We start from the raw sequence: 22,837 nt of genomic DNA on the forward strand, positions 1-22,837 counted from the left end.
TTCTCTTTGATTGTAGTATAGCTTCCGACCTGAAAAACCCAGTGCTCCTCAGGCCCAGCTGATACATGAAACTCTTGCGACTACAATGATAGCGATACTGAAACAGTCTGCAGACTTTTTAGCAATAAACAAATTGCTAAAGGTAAGGACACAGAGACATGCTTGCTTGATGCCCTCCCATTCCGGGTCTAGTCTGTCCTCATTTCCTCAAGTGACTCCCTCTTTGCCCAGCACTTTGCCTATGCATCCTTTCCCCCCAAGTTCTCCACAGAAATCCTCCATTCCCTTTACCCTCCCCACCTACCCCTTGCTCTCAGTCAAATGCATAATAGAATTTTGGAGGGTATAGCTCTGGGCGAGAATGCTGTATTCATCACACAATAGTTCTGTGACCTGGGGCCTGTTAGTTAGCAGTTCTGAGCATCCACTTTCTCATTTCTGAAATACAAGTAAAACATCTAACATGTTGTTTCTGGCACATAGTAGGCACTCTCTCAAATGGTGGCTCTTCTTATTGTCATAATTTTTACTATTCCTATTAGTAATGGTGTTAGTCACTCAGTCATTCCAATTCTTTGCAACCCCAAGGACTGTAACCCTCCAGGCTGCTCTGTCTATGAGATTCTCCAGGCCAGAATACTGCCGTGGGTTGCAATTTCCTTCCCCAGGGGATCTTCCCAACCCAGGGATCAAACCTGAGTCTCCTGCATTGCAGGCAGATTCTTTACCATTTGAGCCACGAGGTATCTGCTTGAGACTTCCCTGTACCCTTCAAATGCTACTTACACAAACACCTTTGCTACTTGGGCTGGCCCCAGTATTGTACAAAGGGCAGGGTTGGGTCCCTCACTGGGTGGAGGCTGTAATATGATTCATTGTCCATAGAGAATTTAAAAGCAGTAATTAAGTAAACTAAAAGTTGGTTTGTTCTTATCACCACATGTAGGCAAATCAAAGCAGTGTCAGTGATAAAATACCCCTCTCCACCAAATATCCTTTGTACATCACAAGCCAGCCCTGAGGCATACCTTTTTGCCAACACAATTTGAAGATATTCTATGGGACTTGGCTAGTCAGTAGTGATCACTTTAAAATGTTATTAAAGTTCAGAGACAAAATCCATAGTGATTTGTCAGCCTTTTATAAGCTTCAGGGATTTGGGTAACAATTAAAGATTGATTTGTATTTATTTGTTTATTTTAGTACTCATGGTTTTTCTTTGAAATTATTGCAAAGTCTATGGCCACATACTTGCTGGAAGAGAATAAAATTAAGGTAAGTAGGCTGAAGAATAATATTTAACATAGACAAAGAAGGCTAATCTTATTCATGGGTAGCTGTGATGTGCAAATCCTCTTTTATATTTTAAGGACTCTCAGTCCGTAGCTTTTTTCAGGTTTTCTTTAAAAAAAAAAAAAACAACAAAAGTGTTCATATGTTTTCAAAATCTCAACTTCAGAGGCTCACCACATACATTCTTCCCTGTGAGGTATTTGCCATATTAAGTACATTATCTTTGAAGCTTTCCCTTTGTCTTGTGGTTTTAAAATGTCAGTGTCGAAAATATTCATTAGGAAGGAGAACACGTACCAAATCAGAAAGAACTATTCTCTTAGAAAGATTGAAGGCATGTACAAAGTTAAAAACATTTTATGTAAAAAAGACAAAAACCAAAATCTCTTTATATAATGCGTGTGTTCCTGGAATATGCTGTATATATACCTTTAGTTGTATTTTGAAACTCCTTCAGAAGTACAAAGAAATTTTAGCTATAGGCATTGAAAGCTAAGACCTTGTGAAGTAAAAAATAATCACTTCATATTTACATTTTTATCAATATTTCCACAGAACAGGTTTACTGAAATTAAAAATGCATGGATGCATGTATACTTTGTGTGTCAGGAAAAAGATGGAATGAAAAACGGATGTGTCTGTATCTCAGGAACATGATTCCAAAGTTGGGTCAGAATGACCTACTCTTGTTCATGATTTCAGTCAGTTGTAGTATTACAGGTCCAAATAGGTGCTGTAATGATCTAAAGTATAGATTTAACTAGCCATGTCTTTTTAATTTGGGAGAAAAAGTATACTGCGGTTAAAAACACATTTATATACAGTATGTGTTTGAAAATACAACACTGATTTAGACCTTTCACAACTCTTTTTTTTCTTTGCCAATTTAATTGAAGCTTCCAAGAGGCCAGAGGTTTTCTGAGGCATATCATCATGTCTTACATTCACTGCTTCTTGCAATAATTCCCCACGTGACTATTCGCTATGCAGAGATTCCGGATGAGTCCAGAAATGTCAATTATAGTTTGGCTAGCTTCTTGAAGGTGAGTTAAAGGCATCCAGAACATGGTAAGGAATTATTCTTCACAGGTATTGTCTTTAAAGCCAAAGGAAAAAAAATTACCCACTTTCTAGAGACTCAGCTGGGCTGCTGGAGGAACTACTCATTGAATTAATCCATCAGTTCAGTTAAATAGCCATGTTTGATTCCCCACCTCCAATGGCTGATTAATTAAATCAGAGGTCCCACAGGAGGCTTAGCCAGGAGGAACATCTTTCAGCTTTTGCATGCTGTTTTTAAAATATATTCATTTGAATGCCTTTCAGTACAGTTCAGTCGCAAAGTCGTGTCTGACTCTTTGTGACCCCAGGAACCACAGCACGCCAGGCCTCCCTGTCCATCACCAACTCCCGGGGTCTACCCAAACCGATGTCCATTGTGTCAGTGATGCCATCCAACTATCTCATCCTCTGTCGTCCCCTTCTCCTCCTGCCCCCAATCTTTCCCAGCATCAGGGTCTTTTCAAATGACTCAGCTTTCTGCATCAGGTGGCCAAAGTATTGGGAGTTTCAGCTTCAGTATCAGTCCCTCCAATGAACACCCAGTTCAGGGTGTTCTAAAGGACTGATCTTTAGGATGGACTGGTTCGATCTCCTTTGCAGTCCAAGGGACTCTCAAGAGTCTTCTCCAACACCACAGTTCAAGAGCATCAATTTTTTGGTGCTCAGCTTTCTTTATAGTCCAACTCTCACATCCATACATGATGACTGGAAAAACCATAGCTTTGACTAGATGTACCTTTGTTGGCAAAGTAACGTGTCTCCTTTTTAATAAGCTGTCTAGGTTGGTCATAACTTTCCTTCCAAGGAGTAAGCGTCTTTTAATTTTGTGGCTGCAAGCAAACTCTGCAGTAATTTTAGAGCCCAGAAAAATAAAGTCAGCCACTGTTTCCACTGTTTCCCCATCTATTTGCCATGAAGTGATGGGACCAGATGCCATGATCTTAGTTTTCTGAATGTTGAGCTTTAAGCCAACTTTTTCACTCTCCTTTCACCACTTTCACCAAGAGGCTTTTTAGTTCCTCTTCACTTTCTGCCATAAGGGTGGTGTCATCTGCATATCTGAGGTTATTGATATTTCTCCCAGCAATCTTGATTCCAGCTTGTGCTTCCTCCAGCCCAGTGTTTCTCATGATGTGACAATATACAGCCTTGACGTACTCCTTTGCCTACTTGGAACCAGTCTGTTGTTCCATGTCCAGTTCTAACTGTTGCTTCCTGACCTGTATACAGGTTTTTCAAGAGGCAGGTCAGGTGGTCTGGTATTCGCATCTCTTTCAGAATTTTCCACAGTTTATTGTGATCCACACAGTCAAAGGCTTTGGCCTAGTCAATAAAGCAGGAATAGATGCTTTTCTGGAACTCTTTTGCTTTTTTGATGATCCAGCGGATGTTGGCAATTTGATCTCTGGTTCCTCTGCCTTTTCTAAAACCAGCTTGAACATCTGGAAGTTCACGGTTCACATATTGCTGAAGCCTGGCTTGGAGAATTTTGAGCATTAGTTTACTAGCGTGTGAGATGAATGCAATTGTGCGGTAGTTTGAGCATTCTTTGGCATTGCCTTTCTTTGGGATTGGAATGAAAACTGAACTTTTCCAGTCCTGTGGCCATTGCTGAGTTTTCCAAATTTGCTGACATATTGAGTGCAGCACTTCCACAGCATCATCTTTTAGGATTTGAAATAGCTCAACTGGAATTCCATCACCTCCACTAGCTTTGTTCGTAGTGATGCTTCCTAAGGCCCAGCTGACTTCACATTCCAGGATGTCTGGCTCTAGGTGAGTGATCACACCATCGTGATTATCTGGGTCATGAAGATCTTTTTTGTGCAGTTCTTCTGTGTATTCTTGCCACCTCTTCTTAATATCTTCTGCTTCTGTTAGTTCCATACCATTTCTGTCCTTTACTGAGCCCATCTTTGCATGAAATGTTCCCTTGGTATCTCTAATTTTCTTGAAGGGATCTCTAGTCTTTCCCATTTTATTGTTTTCCTCTATTTCTTTGCATTGATCACTGAGGAAGGCTTTCTTGTCTCTCCTTGCTATTCTTTGGAACTCTGCATTCAGATGTTTATATCTTTTCTTTTCTCCTTTGCTTTTTGCTTCTCTTCTTTTCACAGCTATTTGTAAGGCCTCCTCAGACAGCCATTTTGCTTTTTTGCATTTCTTTTTCTTGGGGATGGTCTTGCTCCCTGTTTGCTGTACAGTGTTCATCAGGCACTCTGTCTATAAGATCTAGTCCCTTAAATCTATTTCTCACTTCCACTGTATAGTCATAAGGGATTTGATTTAGGTCATACCTGAATGGTCTAGTGGTTTTCCCCACTTTCTTCAATTTAAGTCTAAATTTGGCAATAAGGAGTTCATGATCTGAGCCACAATCCACCCTGAGTCGTGTTTTTGCTGACTGTATAGAGCTTCTCCATCTTTGCCTGCAAAGGATATAATCAATCTGATTTCAGTGTTGACCATCTGGTGATGTCCATGTGTAGAGTCTTCTCTTGTGTTGTTGGAAGAGGGTGTTTGCTTTGACCTTTAGGTGGGGCATTTACCTTCTAGGTTACCATGGTCTGTACCACTCCTTAATAGAACCCCTGACACTCTATACATTTAAATAATTTCTCTGACCCTGTTGGCCTTTGAGTTTGTAACTCTTGAACTAAAAGCACATTCTACATGTTGCTAATATAAGCACCATCTACTTGTTGCTAATACATGTAAATGAGAATTGTTAATTTAGGTCAGTAAGATTATTTTGAGACATGCCACAAACTGTTAAGATAGTCCATTTCTCGCTGCTCTGTTTTGTCATTCTCTGCATGTAAGGGGCAATGCTGGAATGCAATTGTTCTAGAAAGTGGGTAAAAGCAATATTTGATTTATTGCAGAGACGGGGCCTAGACTTGTGATGCACTTAGTTCTTACTTCTTCCCACTCCCCATCTTCTCAGAGCCCTTCATCATGTCTCAACCTTATTTTAAGAACCTGCACTCAACAATCTAGCCAAGCAATTTTAATATCTAACATACCCTTTTTTTTTTTTTATTGAAAATTCACACTAGGTTTCAGATCTCTACAGTGTGATTTTCTGATGTAAGACCTCTCTGCCAGAACTAAAATAAAGTTTCAACACTATTACATTAGCCCTTTTGTGTTTAAAAACCAACCACATATCTTTTTAAAGTAAAGGTGAGACTATCTGAAATATAAGATCTCAGTTTCTTTCATGGAGTTAAAACTTGAAATTTGCTACGTTAGGGAGTAGAACATAGTTGATTTAATAGCAGTATTGACCTCATTACAAGTCAACAAACATTTGTCTGACTTCTGTGTGAGCGTCCAAAGATGAGAAAGGCTGTCTATAATTATATTCCAATACATATACATGATAAAGTGTGATGACTATTATACTGAAAATATAAACAACAAAATACAATAGGAAAACAAGAAAAGGAGGGATTATGACCAGGTAATATGAACAGAGACTAGAAGAACAGTTCCCCAAAACGGGGATGAGAGTGTTGTAGGTAGAGGATTCATGAGCAGAGATGAGATAGGCATATTCAAGAATTGTTTTGGAATGAGCGAGAAAGTCACTGTGCAGAATTTAGGTTGTCTGGAGGCAGAGGTGGAAAGGCCATCTGATGCCAAATGATGAAAGGCCATGAATGTCAGGCTAAGGAATCTAGATTTTGAGCTGAATACCATGGAGCTATCTACCAAGGCCTTTGAAAGAAGTGAGGAAAAAGCCAGAGTCAAGACAACCAGTTTGAAGACTAGTCCTTCCCCCTTGTCTGCCTGGCAGAGTCTATTCATCTTTTAGGCTCAGCTCTTCCCTAACCTTCCCACACAGGGCTGATCACCTCTGCTGTTGTTTACCCGTCCTTTCCATACTTCTGTAACTTTTTATTGTGCTGTATTTTCAATATTTATTTGTCTTTACCATTGGACAAGACTAAAGACCATGGGTTATTTATTTGCCTTTGTATTTCTCTAGAATGTAATACATTGTCTCAAACCCAGTAGATCGTCAAAATGATCTTGGATGAGTGGTAAATATAAGCCTACCTCATTAATCCAGGTGAGAGGTGATGAGGCAGGGAAAGCTGAAAGGAGAGGTGACAAGATGCACACAGCTGGTTAATCAAATATTGAGTTCCTTCTATTTCCCAGGAATGTTCTGGGTACTATGGGGAACATAAACAACATACTATCCTCTTTAGGTGAGAACAGCAAAATAATAAGTAAAATACAAGCTACTATAAAGTGTTTCAAGGGCCCTGTAGGGTAATGAAGATGGGCTTCATCGAAGATGGGCTTCATCATTGAAGAATGGGCAGGATTCTGTAGAAGTAGTGATAGAATTGCTAGCTAGACCTGGTGTGAGCACTAACCCGGAAGTGGGAATGCACAGTGCATTATCACATGAGGGGATAATAAATAGATAAAATGGGAAAAAGAAGTTTGAGACAAGGCTGTGGTTTCCTTGAATGCCAAGCTGAGGAGTTTGAAATTATATTAGAGGCAACAGGGAACTATTGAAAGCTTTTGGGAAGAAAGGGGACATGATTAGGGCTAGGACTTACAGATGAATCTGGAAGCAGTTAGATGGAAAATTAGTGGCAGGAAGACAGGTTAGGAGGATAACTGCAGTTGTGCAGTTGCAAGGTAATGAAAGCCTTAACTAGGAGAGTGACAGCAGGAAAATATGAATAACTAGTATGGCTATCACACAAGACGAATGTTTTGTAGGCCAAGACTTCACAGAACCCAAAGAAAAACTTCCCCTTTGGCCTGAAATGTTCACATAGGCAAGCCCCGCCCCACCTTTCAATGGCTGACTGACCACCCTATAGTTCACTTTGAGCTTTGAGAATGAACCAAAATGAGGCAGTATAGCTAAATAGATTGCATATATATGTGTATATGTATGCATATATGTATTTGAATGTGTATATGTGTGTATGTATATATATATTTCAAATATTTATCATATATATATAAGAAAATATATATCTTATTTTCAAAATAAGATGTTATATATATACATCTTATTTTGAAAAGAACACAGTTGAGTCCCAATTCCAATGATAAGTAATTTGCTCTTTATCTCTTTAAGGTCGTGTAAATCTTTGAAAATTTTTCTGTTATCTGTAAAAGTGAGAATGTCATCCCCTTAATGTGGAAAAAATTTTAAATGTGTTGAATTTTAAAAACTAGAATTAGGTAACTAACTGTTCATTTTGATTTGGTTCCTATAGCGCTGTCTGACCCTAATGGATAGAGGATTTGTCTTCAATTTGATAAATGACTATATATCTGGATTCAGCCCCAAAGATCCTAAGGTACGTTACAAGGGCATAATTATAGTGGGTGCCAAACATTAGAGTGTGAGACCAAGGGTGACATGTATTCTCCTCTGGAGGATTTGGAGCTGCTGTTTTCCTATAGGTACTTTGAGTGTAGTTGTACCTCAAAGCAGAGAATAATGGATGGGGTTTTGAGGGTCCCATATAGTCGTAGTCATGGCTAAGATTCATTACAGTGACACAGTAAGGATGCTCAGCTGGATCACTAAGGGGGAAAGACATTAAGTGGAGTCCTTGGCAATCTACGTACATGCTTCCTGAGCACCCTCCCTCATGTTAAGGGGCACGCAGACCACATCCTCTCTCCAGCAGTGAAAACTGAGCCACATTATGTGCAATATTTCTCTTTAGGGAAGCCTGTTTGAGACTCAGAACTTAGGATTTTTATTGGGGTTAGTTATGTGTTGGAGGCTGGTCATAATTCCAGAAAGGAATTCCTGGAAAGGAAAGACAGGGAAGCTCACCATAAATCACATTGTTTGCATGGTGCTGAACAGGCTGGCACAGAAAGCACAACCTTACCTTGTAGGGAATGTTGGTATCAAGATAAAATTTCCCACACCACAAAAAAGAAAATCACATGCCAATATCTTTGATGAACATGCAAAAATCCTCAATAAACTATTAGCAAATTCAATATAATAATACAATAATAATAATATAATAATACATAATAATAATATAATAATAATAATACAATAATTAAAAGTATGACACAACACGGTCAAGTTGGATTTATTTCAGGGATACAATGATGGTTCATCATCCACAAATAAACCTGATTCATCACATTAATAAAATGAAGGATGAAAATAATACAATCATCTTAATAGATGTAATGTGTGTGTTCCTGGAATATGCTGTATATATATACCTTTAGTTGTATTTTCAAACTCCAGAAGTACAAAGAAATTTAGATGCTTAAAACACTTTTGACAAAATTTGACATCCATTTATGATAAGAGACTCTCTGAACAGTGGGTCTAGAGGGAACATACCTCAACATAATAAAGTGTATATATGATAAACCCATAGTTAGCATCATACTCAACAGTGAGAAAAATTGAGCTCTTTTCCTCTAAGATCAGGAATAAGACAAGCATGCCCACTCTCACCACTTTTATTCAACATAGTATTGGAAGTGCTAGCCACTGAAATTAGTTAAGAAAAAGAATGAGAGGGCATTCAAATTGGAAAGGAGGAAATAAAACTGTCACTAGTTGCAGATGATGTGATAATATATATTGAAAACCCTAAAGACTATACCAAAACTCTGTTCAAACTAATAAATGAATTCAGTAATGTTGTAGGATACAAAATCAGCATACAGAAATCTGTGACATTTATATATACTAATAACAAACTATCAACAAGATTAAGAAAACAATTCCATTTACAATTGCATCCAAAAGAATAAAATACCTAGGAATAAATTTAACCAAGGAGGTGAAAGACCTGTACACTGAAACTATAAGACATTGATGAAAGAAACTGAAGAAGTCACAAATAAATGGAAATATTCCATATTCATGGATTGGAAGAATTAATATTGTTAAAATGCTCATACTACCCAAAGTGGTTTACAGATTCAGTGTATTCCCTATCAAAAATCCAGTGGCATATTTCACAGAGCTATTAATAGAACAAATAATTATAAAATTGGTATGAAACCACAAAAGATGCTGAATAGCCAAAAATAGGAAGAACAAAACTAGGGGTTTCATGCTCACTGATTTCAAACTATACTAAAGATATATTAATCAAGACAGCATGGTACTAGCATAAGAACAGATACACAGGTCAAGAGAACAAAACTGAGAACTGAGAGATATACCTACACATATGCATGTGCTTAGTCGCTCACTCGTGTCTGACTTTTTGCAACCCCATGGACTGCAGCCCCCCAGAATCCTCTGTCCGTGGGCATTCCCCAGGCAAGAATACTAGAGTGGGTTGCCATGCCCTCCTCCAGAGGATCTTCCTAACCCAGGGATCGAACCCAGGTCTCCTGCATTGCAGGCAGATTTTTTACCATCTAAGCCACCAGGAAAGCCATACCCACACATATACAACAAACGAGCAAAGAACACACAATGCAGGAAAAGTCTCTTCAATAAATGACATTAGGAAAACTGGATAGCCATATGCAAAAGAATGAAACTACACCATTATCGTACATCATAAAGAAAAGTTGACTCAAAATGCAGCAAAGACTTGAATGTAAGACCTGAAATCATACAATTTCTAGAGGTGTTTTTGTGGATCTGATTCCAAAGGCAAGGGAAATAAAAGCAAAACTAAGCAAATCTTCCACACAGTGATGGAAATCATCAAAAGGAGAGGACAGCCTACTGAATAGGAGAAGATATTTGCAAATCATATATCCATCATGGATTAATACAACTCAACAACAATAAAAACCACCTGATTTAAAAATGGGAAGAAGATCTGAATAGACATTTTTCTAAAGAAGACATAAAGATGGCCAACAGCACTTGGAAAGATGTTCAACATCACTGATCATTCAGTTCAGTTCAGTTCAGTTCAGTCGCTCAGTCGTGTCTGACTCTTTGTGACCCCATGAATCGCAGCACGCCAGGCCTCCCTGTCCATCACCAACTCCTGGAGTTCACTCAGACTCACGTCCATCGAGTCAGTGATGCCATCCAGCCATCTCATCCTCTGTCGTCCCCTTCTCCTCCTGCCCCCAATCCCTCCCAGCATCAGTCTTTTCCAATGAGTCAACTCTTCGCATGAGGTGGCCAAAGTACTGGAGTTTCAGCTTCAGCATCCTTTCCAAATAAATCCCAGGGCTGATCTCCTTCAGAATGGACTGGTTGGATCTCCTTGCAGTGCAAGGGACTCTCAAGAATCTTCTCCAACACCACAGTTCAAAAGCATCAATTCTTCGGCGCTCAGCCTTCTTCACAGTCCGACTCTCACATCCATACATGACCACAGGAAAAACCATAGCCTTGACTAGATGGACCTTTGTTGGCAAAGTAATGTCTGATCATTAGGGAAATGCAAATCAAAACGACAATGAGATAGCACCTTACAAACTGTTAGAATAGCTATTATTGAAAAGAAGAAAGAAATGTTGGAGAGGATGTGGAGAAATTGGAACCCTTGTACACTGAAGGACTGTTAATTGGCGTAGCCACAATGGAAAACAGTATGGAGATTCCTGAAAAATTAAGAATAGAACTACCATGTGACTCAACTTTCCCACTTCTGGGTATCTATTCAAAGAACATGAAAACACTAATTCAAAATTATATGCACCCCTATGTTTATTTTACTGTAGCATTATTTAGAGTAGCCAAGATATGGAAGTAACCTAAATGTCCATCAGTGGATATATGTATAACAGAATACTACTCAGATGTAAAAAGAATGGAATCCTGCCATTTCACAATGTGGACAGACCTTAAAGGTATTATGCTAAGTGAAATAACTCAGATAAATACCATATGATTTCACTCATAGGTGGAGTGTAAAAAAAGTGAACGGAAAAACCAAAAACAAACTCATTGATACCAAGAACAGATTAGTGGTTACCAGAGGGGAAGAGTATGGCGGGGGGGAGGTGGGTGCAATGGTGAAGAAGGTGTGAACTGTTCGGTGATGAGGGATGGTAACTAGGCTTGTGGTGGTGATCACGTTGTAGTGTTTACAGATGTCAAATCATGATATTGTGTATCTGAAACTTACATAATTAAAAAAAAATCCAATCTCCCAATCGGCCAGCCAATGAGCAGCCTTACAAGCAGGCCTTTTTAAGGAAAGTAGTCTTGAGCCTGCATTGTTGACTCTTTACTGCACAGGTCACATTTCAAGGTATACCTAAAATACTAAACACTTCTGTTTTGAAAATTAATGCTCTGTATTTAATTATTTTAGAATGTGTGTGCTCAGTTGCTCAGTCATGTCCAACTCTTTGAGATCCTATGAACTATAGCCCACCAGGCTCCTCTGTCCATGGGATTCTCCAGACAAGAATACTGGAGTGGGTTGCCATTTCCTCCTCCAGGGGATCTTCCAATCCAGGGATCTAACCCACTTCTCTTGTGTCTCCTGCATTGGCCACGCGAGTTCTTTACCACTAGAGCCACCTGGGAAGCCCATTAAAATTTAATATTTTAAATTATTAAAATAGTAAATGCCTACTATATAGGAGTTCATGTATAATTTCTTTGTGCTTAGGTTCTGGCTGAATACAAGTTTGAATTTCTGCAAACAATTTGCAATCATGAACATTACATTCCTCTGAATTTGCCAATGGCTTTTGCCAAACCTAAACTTCAGCGAGTTCAAGGTATGTATTTGTGTTTTCCATCATTTGGAATTGTGTTTTCATTTTTTTTGCTAGCGCTAGTATAGTATAATGTTTTCTAGTTAAACCAGTGATTCTAGAGGTAATCTCAGAATTGTTACTATCTGAAGAACATTAACAGTTCGTTAATGGTACTCTGCATTTCCTTCATAGTGTCAGTGGTAGTATTCATAGTGTGAAGAAATTTGGTGTGTTACATAGATTGCTGCTTAAACACAGACATCAGATACTAATAAAATTGCTCTCTGTTGTACTGTTTGGATTCTTATATGAGACTGAATTTTGAAAAAAACATATAAATGCACTTCTGTGAATGGAACCTCAGAAGAGAAGTATAAAAGCAGAATAAAATAGTTATATGTATGTATGAACTTTATGAAGTGCCTTCAGTTATCTCCATTGCTAGTTTTATTGGCTGCTTTGTTGTGTAGCACTGTTCTTACGTTACTATGTTTTTTATTTGTCCCTTTTCTTTTCATATATTAATTAGATTTTTTTTCATTTGCGGTGGACCGTTTGACTTCAGTAGGTAGGTTTAACTCGGTTCACTCTAAAGTAGTTTGCTGTTTTTAAAAACAATTGATTTCATGAATGGCTAAGATGGATGGGGGCCTTGTTTGCTTTTCAGATCCTCCCTAGCCAAGATGAGGCTTTATTTAATGCATCCAGAAAACCTAGGAGGCAGTGTATTTGATAACTCTGAAAACCAGCTTGAGTAATATTCCAGTATATATATGCACACTATTGATAGTATGTATAAAATAGATAACTAATGAGAAGCTACTGAATAGCTTAGGGAACACTGCTCAGTGCTCTGTGGCAACCTAAATGGGAAGGAAACCCAAAACAGAGGGGATATATGTATAGCTGATTCACTTTGGTGTACTGCTGCTAAGTCACTTCAGTCGTGTCTGACTCTGTGCGACCCCATAGATGGCAGCCCACCAGGCTCCCCCTTCCCTGGGATTCTCCAGGCAAGAACACTGGAGTGGGTTGCCATTGCCTTCTCCAACTTTGGTGTACAGTAGAAACTAACACAACATTGTAAAGCAACCTATGCTCCAATAAAATTATTTTTTTGAATAAAGGAAAAAAATAAGCTTCGATGTTGATTGCTAGAAGAATCAACTTTAAAACACCATCCTCAGAAAACATGTGTTGGCCCACACCAGCTTGGGGACTGATGGGTATCTTTTTTTTAAGTGTATGTCATCTCTCCCAAGCTCGCCTCCCTTCTCTCTGACCCTGTTTAATGACTTCTTGGCCACAGTTTTTGAAGGTGTGGATGAAACTACCTTATTGGTCTTATTCAAATCCCTCAAGTGAAAAAACCGTACTGCCATTGTACAGTCGACCCAGATAAGGCAACCTGAGTTAGTCTGTACTGACCCTTGTACATAGAAAGTGATGGTGATTCACAAAAGACCATGACCAATGGCAGAAAGAACACCAGCTGTCTTGGTCTCTCGGGGAGTAGAGACCACTGCTGAGCAGTGGTTTTAGTGATTGAATGGCTGCCTGTGAAAATGGAGAAAAATATTAAAAAACCCAACCACCCCTATTCAACCATTCCCTTAGTATAATAGAGTCTGAGCATGTATAGCTCAGATACTTTCCCCATCATTTATTGATAGCTTGAGGAATTCAGGGAAAGGAAGGGGTGAGGATTGATGATTAAATCTGATTTAGCATTTATTAAATCCTAGTTGAATATATAGCATCCTATTAAGTTTTAAAGAGACTAGACAAGAAACAGAAAACATATCCTTCAGCTTTGTGGCCTCACTAAAATTAAAGGGTAGGGGAAAGGAAATAAAGATAGCAGAAGTTTCCTGTAGAAATGTCCGTACTCGGTCACAATTCCTTCTGAGTAGTTATAAGGCAAGTCCCAACCAGGATATTAGCAGCTGGGATTTAAAGTGGATGGAGGATCTAAAAGGAAGTGAAGAAAATAGCTGGAAGTGGTAATTTTATGAAATAAAAGATTTGTATTTGTGTAATGAATTTGAGTGAGATGAGGATGTTTTTCTTACCATTCTTGTACTCCATTGAATTGGGGCCAATATGTAACATTTAGTAAAACATTCAATAGTTTATACTGTTATAATGATGCAGTTGTCTAGTTTCTCTTTCTGCTCCACAAATATAAACAGATGAGTGAATCAAGTGTTGTTTAGAAGTACTCCATTTTTTAGTTGTAACTAAATCTCTTCAGATACGAAGAAATGTGTTAAAACATTGCCAAATCTAGTATTCTTTCATTCTAGGTTTTATCCTAAGATTTGAAAAGCATCTAGAAAAAAAAAGAATTCTAGGAACTACTTTACCAACTGAAATTGTCATTAAGGCTATCATCTGGCCCCAATGACGAGTGCTTGTATCTTGTAAAATTTTGCATGCTTATTCTATATGATAAAATATTGTTCATATTTGTTTACAATAAAAATATAGCTCTTGCTAGCATGATCACATATTACTAAGTAATATAGTACTTTAATGTTAAAGTGATCTTTGAATATTTTTATAAATGAGTTTTAAATTTCATTGTACTGCAGATTCAAATCTTGAATACAGTTTATCAGATGAGTATTGCAAGCATCACTTCCTGGTTGGTCTGCTTCTGAGGGAAACCTCCATTGCTCTTCAAGACAATTATGAGATCAGATATACAGCTATCTCTGTCATAAAGAATCTTTTGATAAAACATGCATTTGACACTAGATACCAGCACAAGGTAAGGATGTTTGTATCATCACGAGTATCACATTAGCTAGTTTCTATAAGATTTTACATTGAAGATGAAGTTTTCAGTAAGAAAAATAACATGAGTATTGAGTAATTTATTTTTACAATAATGTTTTGTTTCTATTTCAAATGATTATTGTTGTTTAGTCACTAAGTCACCAAGCTCCTGTCCGTGGGATTTCCCAGGCACAAATTCTGGAGTGAGTTGCCATTTCCTTCTCCAGGGGATCTTCCCCACCCAGAGATTGAACCCACGTCTCCTGCATTGGCAGACAGATTCTTTACTACAGAACCATCAGGAAAGCCCTTAGGTTTTAAAAATACTGTTCAGTTAACTGTTGAAGAAAAACACTGGTTTTTCAAATGATGTCTAAAGAACGACATAACTCCTTCATGATTTGTTACATAAACTGATTAGAATTAAAAAAAAAAGCATGGTTATAGCCCTGTGTATACTTTTAAATACCCATATATCCTTAAATATATCTCCTAGATAAATGCTATTATTATTAAGTGATTAATAATAAGACATATTAAGTATGTCAAATATAAAACATATAATATGAAGTTTATCTTCTTACTGAAAAAAATATATGCATGGCTATAAATCTTACATATACTACACAGTGTCTACATGTGAAGACCACAGCTGTAGCCACTATTTGCTACACCTTTAACATATATGAAGATAAAGGGTATATTCGAATCTTATTAAACCCTATGGGTTGCAAAAATAGATGGCAAATTTTATTGAATTTAGAATAACCTAACTTACTTACAAAGGCAAAATGGTTGTCTGAGGGGGCCTTACAAATAGTTATGAAAAGAAGAGAAGTGAAAGGCAAAGGAGAAAAGGAAAGATATACTTATTTGAATGCAGAGTTCCAAAGAACAGAAAGGAGAGATGAGAAAGCCTTCCTCAGCAATCAATGCAAAGAAATAGAGGAAAACAATAGAATGGAAGGACTAGAGATCTCTTCAAGAAAATTAGAGATACCAAGGGAACATTTCATGCAAAGATGGGCTCAGTAAAGGACAGAAATGGTATGGACCTAACAGAAGCAGAAGATATTAAGAAAAGGTGACAAGAATACAGAGGAGCACTGTACAAAAAAGAGCTTCACAACCCAGATAATCCAATGTTGTGATCACTCACCTAGAGCCAGACATCCTGGAATGTGAAGTCAAGTGGGCCTTAGGAAGCATCACTGAGAACGAAGCTAGTGAAGGTGATGGAATTCCAGTTGAGCTATTTCAAATCCTAAAAGATGATGCTGTGAAAGTGCTGCACTCAACGTGCCAGCAAATTTGGAAAACTCAGCAGTGGCCATAGGACTGGAAAAGATCAGTTTTCATTCCAACCCCAAAGAATGCTCAAACTACTGCACCATTGTACTCATCTTATATGCTAGCAAAGTAATGCTCAAAATTCTCCAAGCCAGGCTTCAGCAGTACATGAACCGTGAATTTCCAGATGTGCAAGCTGGATTCAGAAAAAGCAGAGGGAAAAAAAAAGCAGAGATCAAATTGCAAACATCCCTTGGATCATTGAAAAAGCAAGAGAGTTCCAGAAAAACATCTACTTCTGCTTTATTGACTATACCACAGCCTTTGACTGTGTGGATCACAACAAAGTGGAAAATTCTGAAAGAGATGGGAATACCAGACCACCTGACCTGCCTCCTGAGAAATCTGTATGCAGGTCAAGAAGCAACAGTTAGAACTAGACATGGAACAACAGACTGGTTCCAAATAGAGAAAGGAGTGCGTCAAGGCTGTATATTGTCACCCTGCTTATTTAACTTATATGAAGAGTACATCATGAGAAATGCTGGGCTGGAAGAAGCACAAGCTGGAATCAAGATTTCCAGGAGAAATATCAGTAACCTCAGATATGCAGATGACACCACCCTTATGGTAGAAAGTGAAGAACTAAAGAGTCTCTTGATGAAAGTGAAAGATGAGGTTAAAAAGTTGGCTTAAAACTCAACCTTCAGAAAACTAAGATTGTGGCATCTGGTCCCATCACTTCATGGCAAATAGATGGGGAAACAGTGGAAACAGTGGCTGACTTTATATTTTTGGGCTCCAAAATCACTGAAGATGGTGACTGCAGCCATGAAATTAAAAGACGCTTGCTCCTTGGAATAAAAGTTATGACCAACCTAGACAGCTAATTAAAAAGCAGAGACATTACTTTGCCAACAAAGGTCCGTCTAGTCAAGGCTATGGTTTTTCCAGTGGTCATGTATGGATGTGAGAGTTGGACTGTAAAGAAAGCTGAGCACCAAAGAATTGATGCTTTTGAACTGTGGTGTTGGAGAAGACTCGAGAGTCCCTTGGACTGCAAAGAGATCCAAACAGTCCATCCTAAAGGAAATCAGTCCTGAGTGTTTATTGAAAGGACCGATGCTGAAGATGAAAGTCCAATATTTTGGCCACCTAATGCCAAGAACTGACTCATTTGCGAAGCCCCTGATGCTGGGAAAGATTGAAGGTGGGTGGAGAAGGGGATGACAGAGGATGAGATGGTTGGATGGCATCACCAACTCGATGGCCATGAGTTTGCCTGAACTCTGGGAGTTGGTGATGGACAGGGAGGCCTGCCGTGTTGCAGTTCATGGGGTTGCAAAGAGTCAGATGTGACTGAGCGACTGAACTGACTGACTGACTGAACTTATCTACTTGGTACCAGATGGCTCAAGGTAATATCATATTGTTTCATAATAATTTGTTCCTTCATTTTTACATTCAAATTTAAATAAAGTCATTATATCATTTATTTTGTGATTACTTTGGAAAGCTGACTTGGAGATGGGTTTTATTGTTTTCCTATAGTATTCCTATTTGTCATTAAAAAAAATAAGCCTGCCAGCTATATCCAATTATATTTCTTTAATTACAAAGATATGTTTTACTTGCAAATTTTGCTAGTTTTCTAGAATTCTAGCCTAAACTAGATTTAAATGCCTTAGCTTTAAGATGTTATTATGTACTGTGGTTTGCATTGTTTTTTCACATTATAATAACATACTCACATTTAGTGTGGTCTATTCTATTATGCATCGCTTTCTTTTTTGTGGATGTTGGTGTTGACTTAACATAAATTAACCAGTATAATGTATCAAATGAAAAGATATGTTAAAGTCTTCCATTCCAACCAAGCTTTGTCAAATCTTTAAAAGTGCCAGTTACTGCTGGGGTCTGTTTGTGCCTACTAGTAGTGGGAAAAGGGTCTTATGCAATGTGAAGGAAAATGTCTTTAACTGTGATTTCAAAAAATTTGTGGGTAAAGTACAAAATGAACTTCCTGTTCTTGAAGCAGGAAGTTTTCTTTTTCCCCTTGTGTCTTCAGAGGAAAGTGAAAGAAAATGGGATTTCACTAGTGCCTTACCTAGAGGTAGAAGTTAAAATATTTTATATCACGTATTTGCACTTTATTAACTTTTTAAAATTCTGAGAACAGTATATGTACACACATGCACACACACACCACTACTGTTATCTGTAAATAACACTGCCGGTTTGAGTATTTGATGTTTTATAGTTTCTGGCCTTACATTTCGTTCTTTAATCCATTTTGAGTTTATTTTTGTATTTGGTGTTAGGAAGTGTTCTAATTTCATTCTTTTGCATGTAGCTGTCCAGTTTTCCCAGCACCACTTATTGAATAGGCTGTCTTTTCTCCATTGTATATTCTTGCCTCCTTTGTCAAAGCTAAGGTGCCCACAGATGCATGGGTTTTCTTTGAGGTTTTAGACTATGGGACACATTGAAATACCCACCACATTACCCTTTCAGGGATTTCTAAAGCCCCTTCTTTGTTCAAAATCTTCTGACAGGTTTTAATTGAGTATAGGATTCTCCCCAATAAAACTTTGTTTCATGGGCCTGCTCACTCAGAGCTTCAATTCCTTTCTGTGTTTGATCCAAAGAGCTCACAGTTGGCCTGAGTAAGAGGTCATTTGTCAAGTACATTCACTTAAAACATGTTCACCATTAAGAATGATGCCAAGGTGAGGGCAGAGGGGAGCTTTATACACCCATAATTTCCATCTGGCTTCCCAAATAAAAATACAGTCAAGAAAAAATGCTTCCTGGGGAAAGGCTGCTTTGAGACTACTTGTCCTAGTATCCCACCCAGGCCTGCACTCCAACCATGTTGCCACTCCTCAGCCTTTCTTCCGATGACATTATGGGGATGTCACTGGTCCCTGTTACATGCTACTCTTAAACTGCTTTGGGACCTCTCCTTATTTGCTATACATACCATGAGATATCTTTCCTGCTCAGAACCAGAATGTTCAAAATCTAACATTTATTCTGGGGCGTATATCAGCTCCTGTACTCACTGCAAATGGTACTGACAACCGAAGAATCGCAATTTCTACTTGGACTGTCGGCATTTTTTTTTTCCTTTTTTAAAATAATAAGCTGCATACATGGTAAAAAAAAAATCAAAATGGCTCTCTCTCATTCCTTTCCTCTATGCCTCAATTCTTCTCTCTACAAGCAACTACTGTTTATCAGTTTCTTATATAAATTTCTGCTTTATTCATGCACAAGCCTACACACACACACATATATAAAATAGAAACCATTATGTATTTTTATTTTTTCACTTAACAATATATTCTGAAGATTAGATCTATATTTTTTAAAAATCTGCATAGTATGCTCTCATATGAATACACCTTATTTTATTTGTCTAACCTGTCTTCTTTAATAGATTCTTAGATGGTTTTCTGTCTTTTGTGCAGACAAAACTTTTAATGTGTTTGCCCTGACTGCATGTGTTTTACCTGTGTTCCTGTTCACCTAAGAAGGGTGTAGTATCTCCTTCCCTAGTAATCACTATCTGAACTGAAATGAAATCCCATCTAGAAGCTATAATATTAATAATCATAGCTAAAATTTATTGAGGACTCAGTATATGCCAGACACTATATTAAATATTAGCTCATATGAATTTATATTACTATTATTAAGAGAAAACTATGGTTAAGTGATTTGATCACAATCAAGTCACTAGTAACAGGAGCACTGGGATTCATGTGTATCTAAAATTCAAAATCTGTGCTCCTAGACTATACTGCCTCTCAAATATTAAGTCAGTTCAGTTCAGTTCAGTTGCTCAGTTGTGTCCGACTCTTTGCAACAGCATGAACTGCAGCACGCCAGGTCTCCCTGTCCATCACCAACTCCCAGAGTTTACTCAAACTCATGTCCATTGAGTCAGTGATTCCATCCAACCATCTCATCCTCTGTCATCCCCTTCTCCTCCTGCCTGCAATCTTTCCCAGCATCACGGTCTTTTCAAATGAGTCAGTTCTTGGCATCAGGTGGCTCAAGTATTGGATTTTCACCTTCAGCATCAGTCCTTCCAATGAACACTCAGGACTGATCTCCTTTAGGATGGACTGGTTGGATCTCCTTGCAGTCCAAGGGACTCTCAAGAGTCTTCTCCAACACCACAGTTCAAAAGTATCAGTTCTTCGGCACTCAGCTGTCCTGATAGTCCAACTCTCACATCCATACATGACTACTGGAAAAACCATAGTAGGACACTGGAAAATTACAGAACTGCCGAAAAATGGTGATGATGGTATAAACTCTTGAAATCAAAGCCATATGAAAAATAAAATAATAACAGCTACTTAGCTTTGTGAAGAGTGAATTAAGACAATTCGTGATGTGTCCCCAGATATTTAAAGGGTTACTGTATAAAGTAGAAGTGGACTTACTCTTTGCAGATCCAAAAGGCCTAACTCTATCTAGCAGGTAGAACAGCTTAAGGACTTTTCTAACAGAACCTCTGAAAGTGCTGAAGTGTTTAAGAAGCTTAAAAACTAGGCATCTGTCAAAGATGCAGGTGCAGGCTGCTCTTGTCTTGATCAGGAAGTTGAACTAGATCAGTGGTTCTCAAACCTCTGTGCACAACCATCTAGGGAAGATTCCTGGGACCCAGCCCAGACCTACTGAACCAGAATCTCCTAGTGATAGAGACATTCTTGATTAGGGTTATATGTTAGCACATATATGTTATATATTAAGAGTTCCTGAAATTCGCAAGAGAAGGACAAGTGGTCGATTAACATATGAAAAATTGTTCAGTTTCAAGAGTAAATGCAAATTAAAGGAACTAAGAGATACTTTAGATCAGAATTCTGTTGGTTAACCATTGTACCCTAGATGCCTTATATAAGTCTTCCAAAGTGCTGACATATGGAGGGCAGCTCATGTGCCATCACCACAGTTTTTGCTGATTTGAATGATTATAAACATCTGACAAGGACTATAGCTGAGAAAAGCAGTACATAAATTAGTATAAGAGGTACCACATTAATTAAGACTACCGGTGTCCTGGTTTACTTGGATATTTTCAAAGATATCAATCTCCCATGTTGTATAATTGATTTAGAGGGCCAAGATCACATTATTTTAATTGCAGCTTGAGTCAAAGCAAAACTTATTTTTGGAAGGAATATTTTGTTACTTCTTCCATCTATTCATTCATTCAGTTAATGTATAGTGACCATATCCTGTGTGCCTAGGCACAGAGGATGAAGCAGTGAACAAGACAGACATGATTCTTGATCTTATCATACTCAGCCCTCACCGGAGTTAAAAGACAGGACTAATACAATCTGCTTTATAAGTCAACTGCTATTTAAAAAAATAAACTTTTGCCTTTTATGTAGTGATGGTTGAGGGATGTGATTTGACTATATTGTATATAAATCCAAATACCTATAAGTTCTCTGGTAATTAGTCTTGAGACTATGAGTATAAATAGACTCATGCTTCATTGTTTTGTTATGGATATTAGGTCACTTTTAGTCTTTAAACAGATAGATGGAGCCAACTTTATTTGTAATATATACATAGTATATATCTACTAAGCTTTTGATAATTATTTTGCAGAACCAACAAGCCAAAATAGCACAGTTGTACCTGCCATTTGTTGGACTGCTTTTGGAAAATATACAGCGATTAGCAGGTCGAGATACATTGTATTCTTGTGCAGCCATGCCTAATTCTGTAAGTAGTCACGTGTTTCTGTTGGCATTTTATCCTGTTTTATTGACTGTATTTGGAACTAGGGTCATATGCTGTATGGTCTCAATAGTTCACCTTTTACATCATTTTAAATTTATACTTTTTCCTGTAGCAGTACTTCTCAAATCTTAATGTGCATATAGATCATCTGGGGAATTAAGATAAATTCTAATGTAGTAGCCCTGGGGTGGAATTTGAGATTATACGTTTCAAACAAACTTTTGGCTCTTTCTGGTCTAAGGACCATACTTTGAGTAAGGAGGTCCAAGGGAACACCAAGAATCCCTTGTGCTCAGTGTGTTGTTTTTAAGATTTGCTGCTGTTATATGCCTTCATCTATTTATTCAACTGGAAAGCTGAACAAAATATTCACTTTCCAAAATGTTAGGCTCCAGGCCTTAAACTATATTCCTTCACCTCTCCCTCCCTTTGACAGCCTTGTTTCAGCACTTCTGGTGAGCGGCTTTTAACTCATCATGGTTGGTCTGTGTTTTCTTTCTCCCCTTAGAATCTTAGAGTTGCAAGGAACATTGGAGATGATCAGTCTCCCACTTGGCAAAAAAAACCTTTAGCCATAGTTGTATTTAAAACTCTCCTTCTTGCATTTGATCTACATAATTTTCTATCCACTTGTCCTGGTTTTGCCTTCTAGAGGTACACAGAGCACATCACTTGTACCTCCACACAGTACCCCTTCATACATGTCCCTTCTAAATGTTTCTCCAGACCAGCTAGCTCCACTTCATCATTTGTTGTTTCAAACCCTTTACATTCTCAGTTCCAATCTTCCAGACATGCTCCATTTGACCGGTCACCATTTTAAAATGTGGTGTATACTTTATAGTTTTGCCCAGTAGGGTGAATAACTCCTGCCCTACCCCCACTCCATGCTCTGTATGGCCAAAATCCCCATCACATGTTCGGTAGCTGAGTGGGTGGCCGGTAAAACTGTGTTCCTCACAGCTTCCTTTGGAAA

At 38.1% G+C, this 22,837-nt stretch overlaps 1 protein-coding gene across 5 annotated transcripts in view; it reads left to right on the forward strand.

Moving 5' to 3' along the window:
• The window catches only part of DOCK11 (dedicator of cytokinesis 11), a 215,719-nt gene that overhangs the window by 123,282 nt on the left and 69,600 nt on the right, over window positions 1-22,837 (forward strand). For 4 of the 5 annotated variants that reach the window (XM_070784594.1, XM_070784592.1, XM_070784593.1 and 1 more), the window contains exons 26-33: window positions 17-142; window positions 1,204-1,275; window positions 2,190-2,336; window positions 7,614-7,697; window positions 11,928-12,039; window positions 12,548-12,586; window positions 14,613-14,791; window positions 21,727-21,843. In XM_070784594.1, the coding sequence (XP_070640695.1) occupies window positions 17-142; window positions 1,204-1,275; window positions 2,190-2,336; window positions 7,614-7,697; window positions 11,928-12,039; window positions 12,548-12,586; window positions 14,613-14,791; window positions 21,727-21,843 (876 nt within the window). The remainder of the gene's footprint in view (window positions 1-16; window positions 143-1,203; window positions 1,276-2,189; window positions 2,337-7,613; window positions 7,698-11,927; window positions 12,040-12,547; window positions 12,587-14,612; window positions 14,792-21,726; window positions 21,844-22,837) is intronic. The other variant, XM_070784591.1, reaches the window with a different exon arrangement.

This window comes from Bos indicus, chromosome X (genome assembly GCF_029378745.1).
Source record: "Bos indicus isolate NIAB-ARS_2022 breed Sahiwal x Tharparkar chromosome X, NIAB-ARS_B.indTharparkar_mat_pri_1.0, whole genome shotgun sequence".
Classification (NCBI taxonomy): domain Eukaryota; kingdom Metazoa; phylum Chordata; class Mammalia; order Artiodactyla; family Bovidae; genus Bos; species Bos indicus.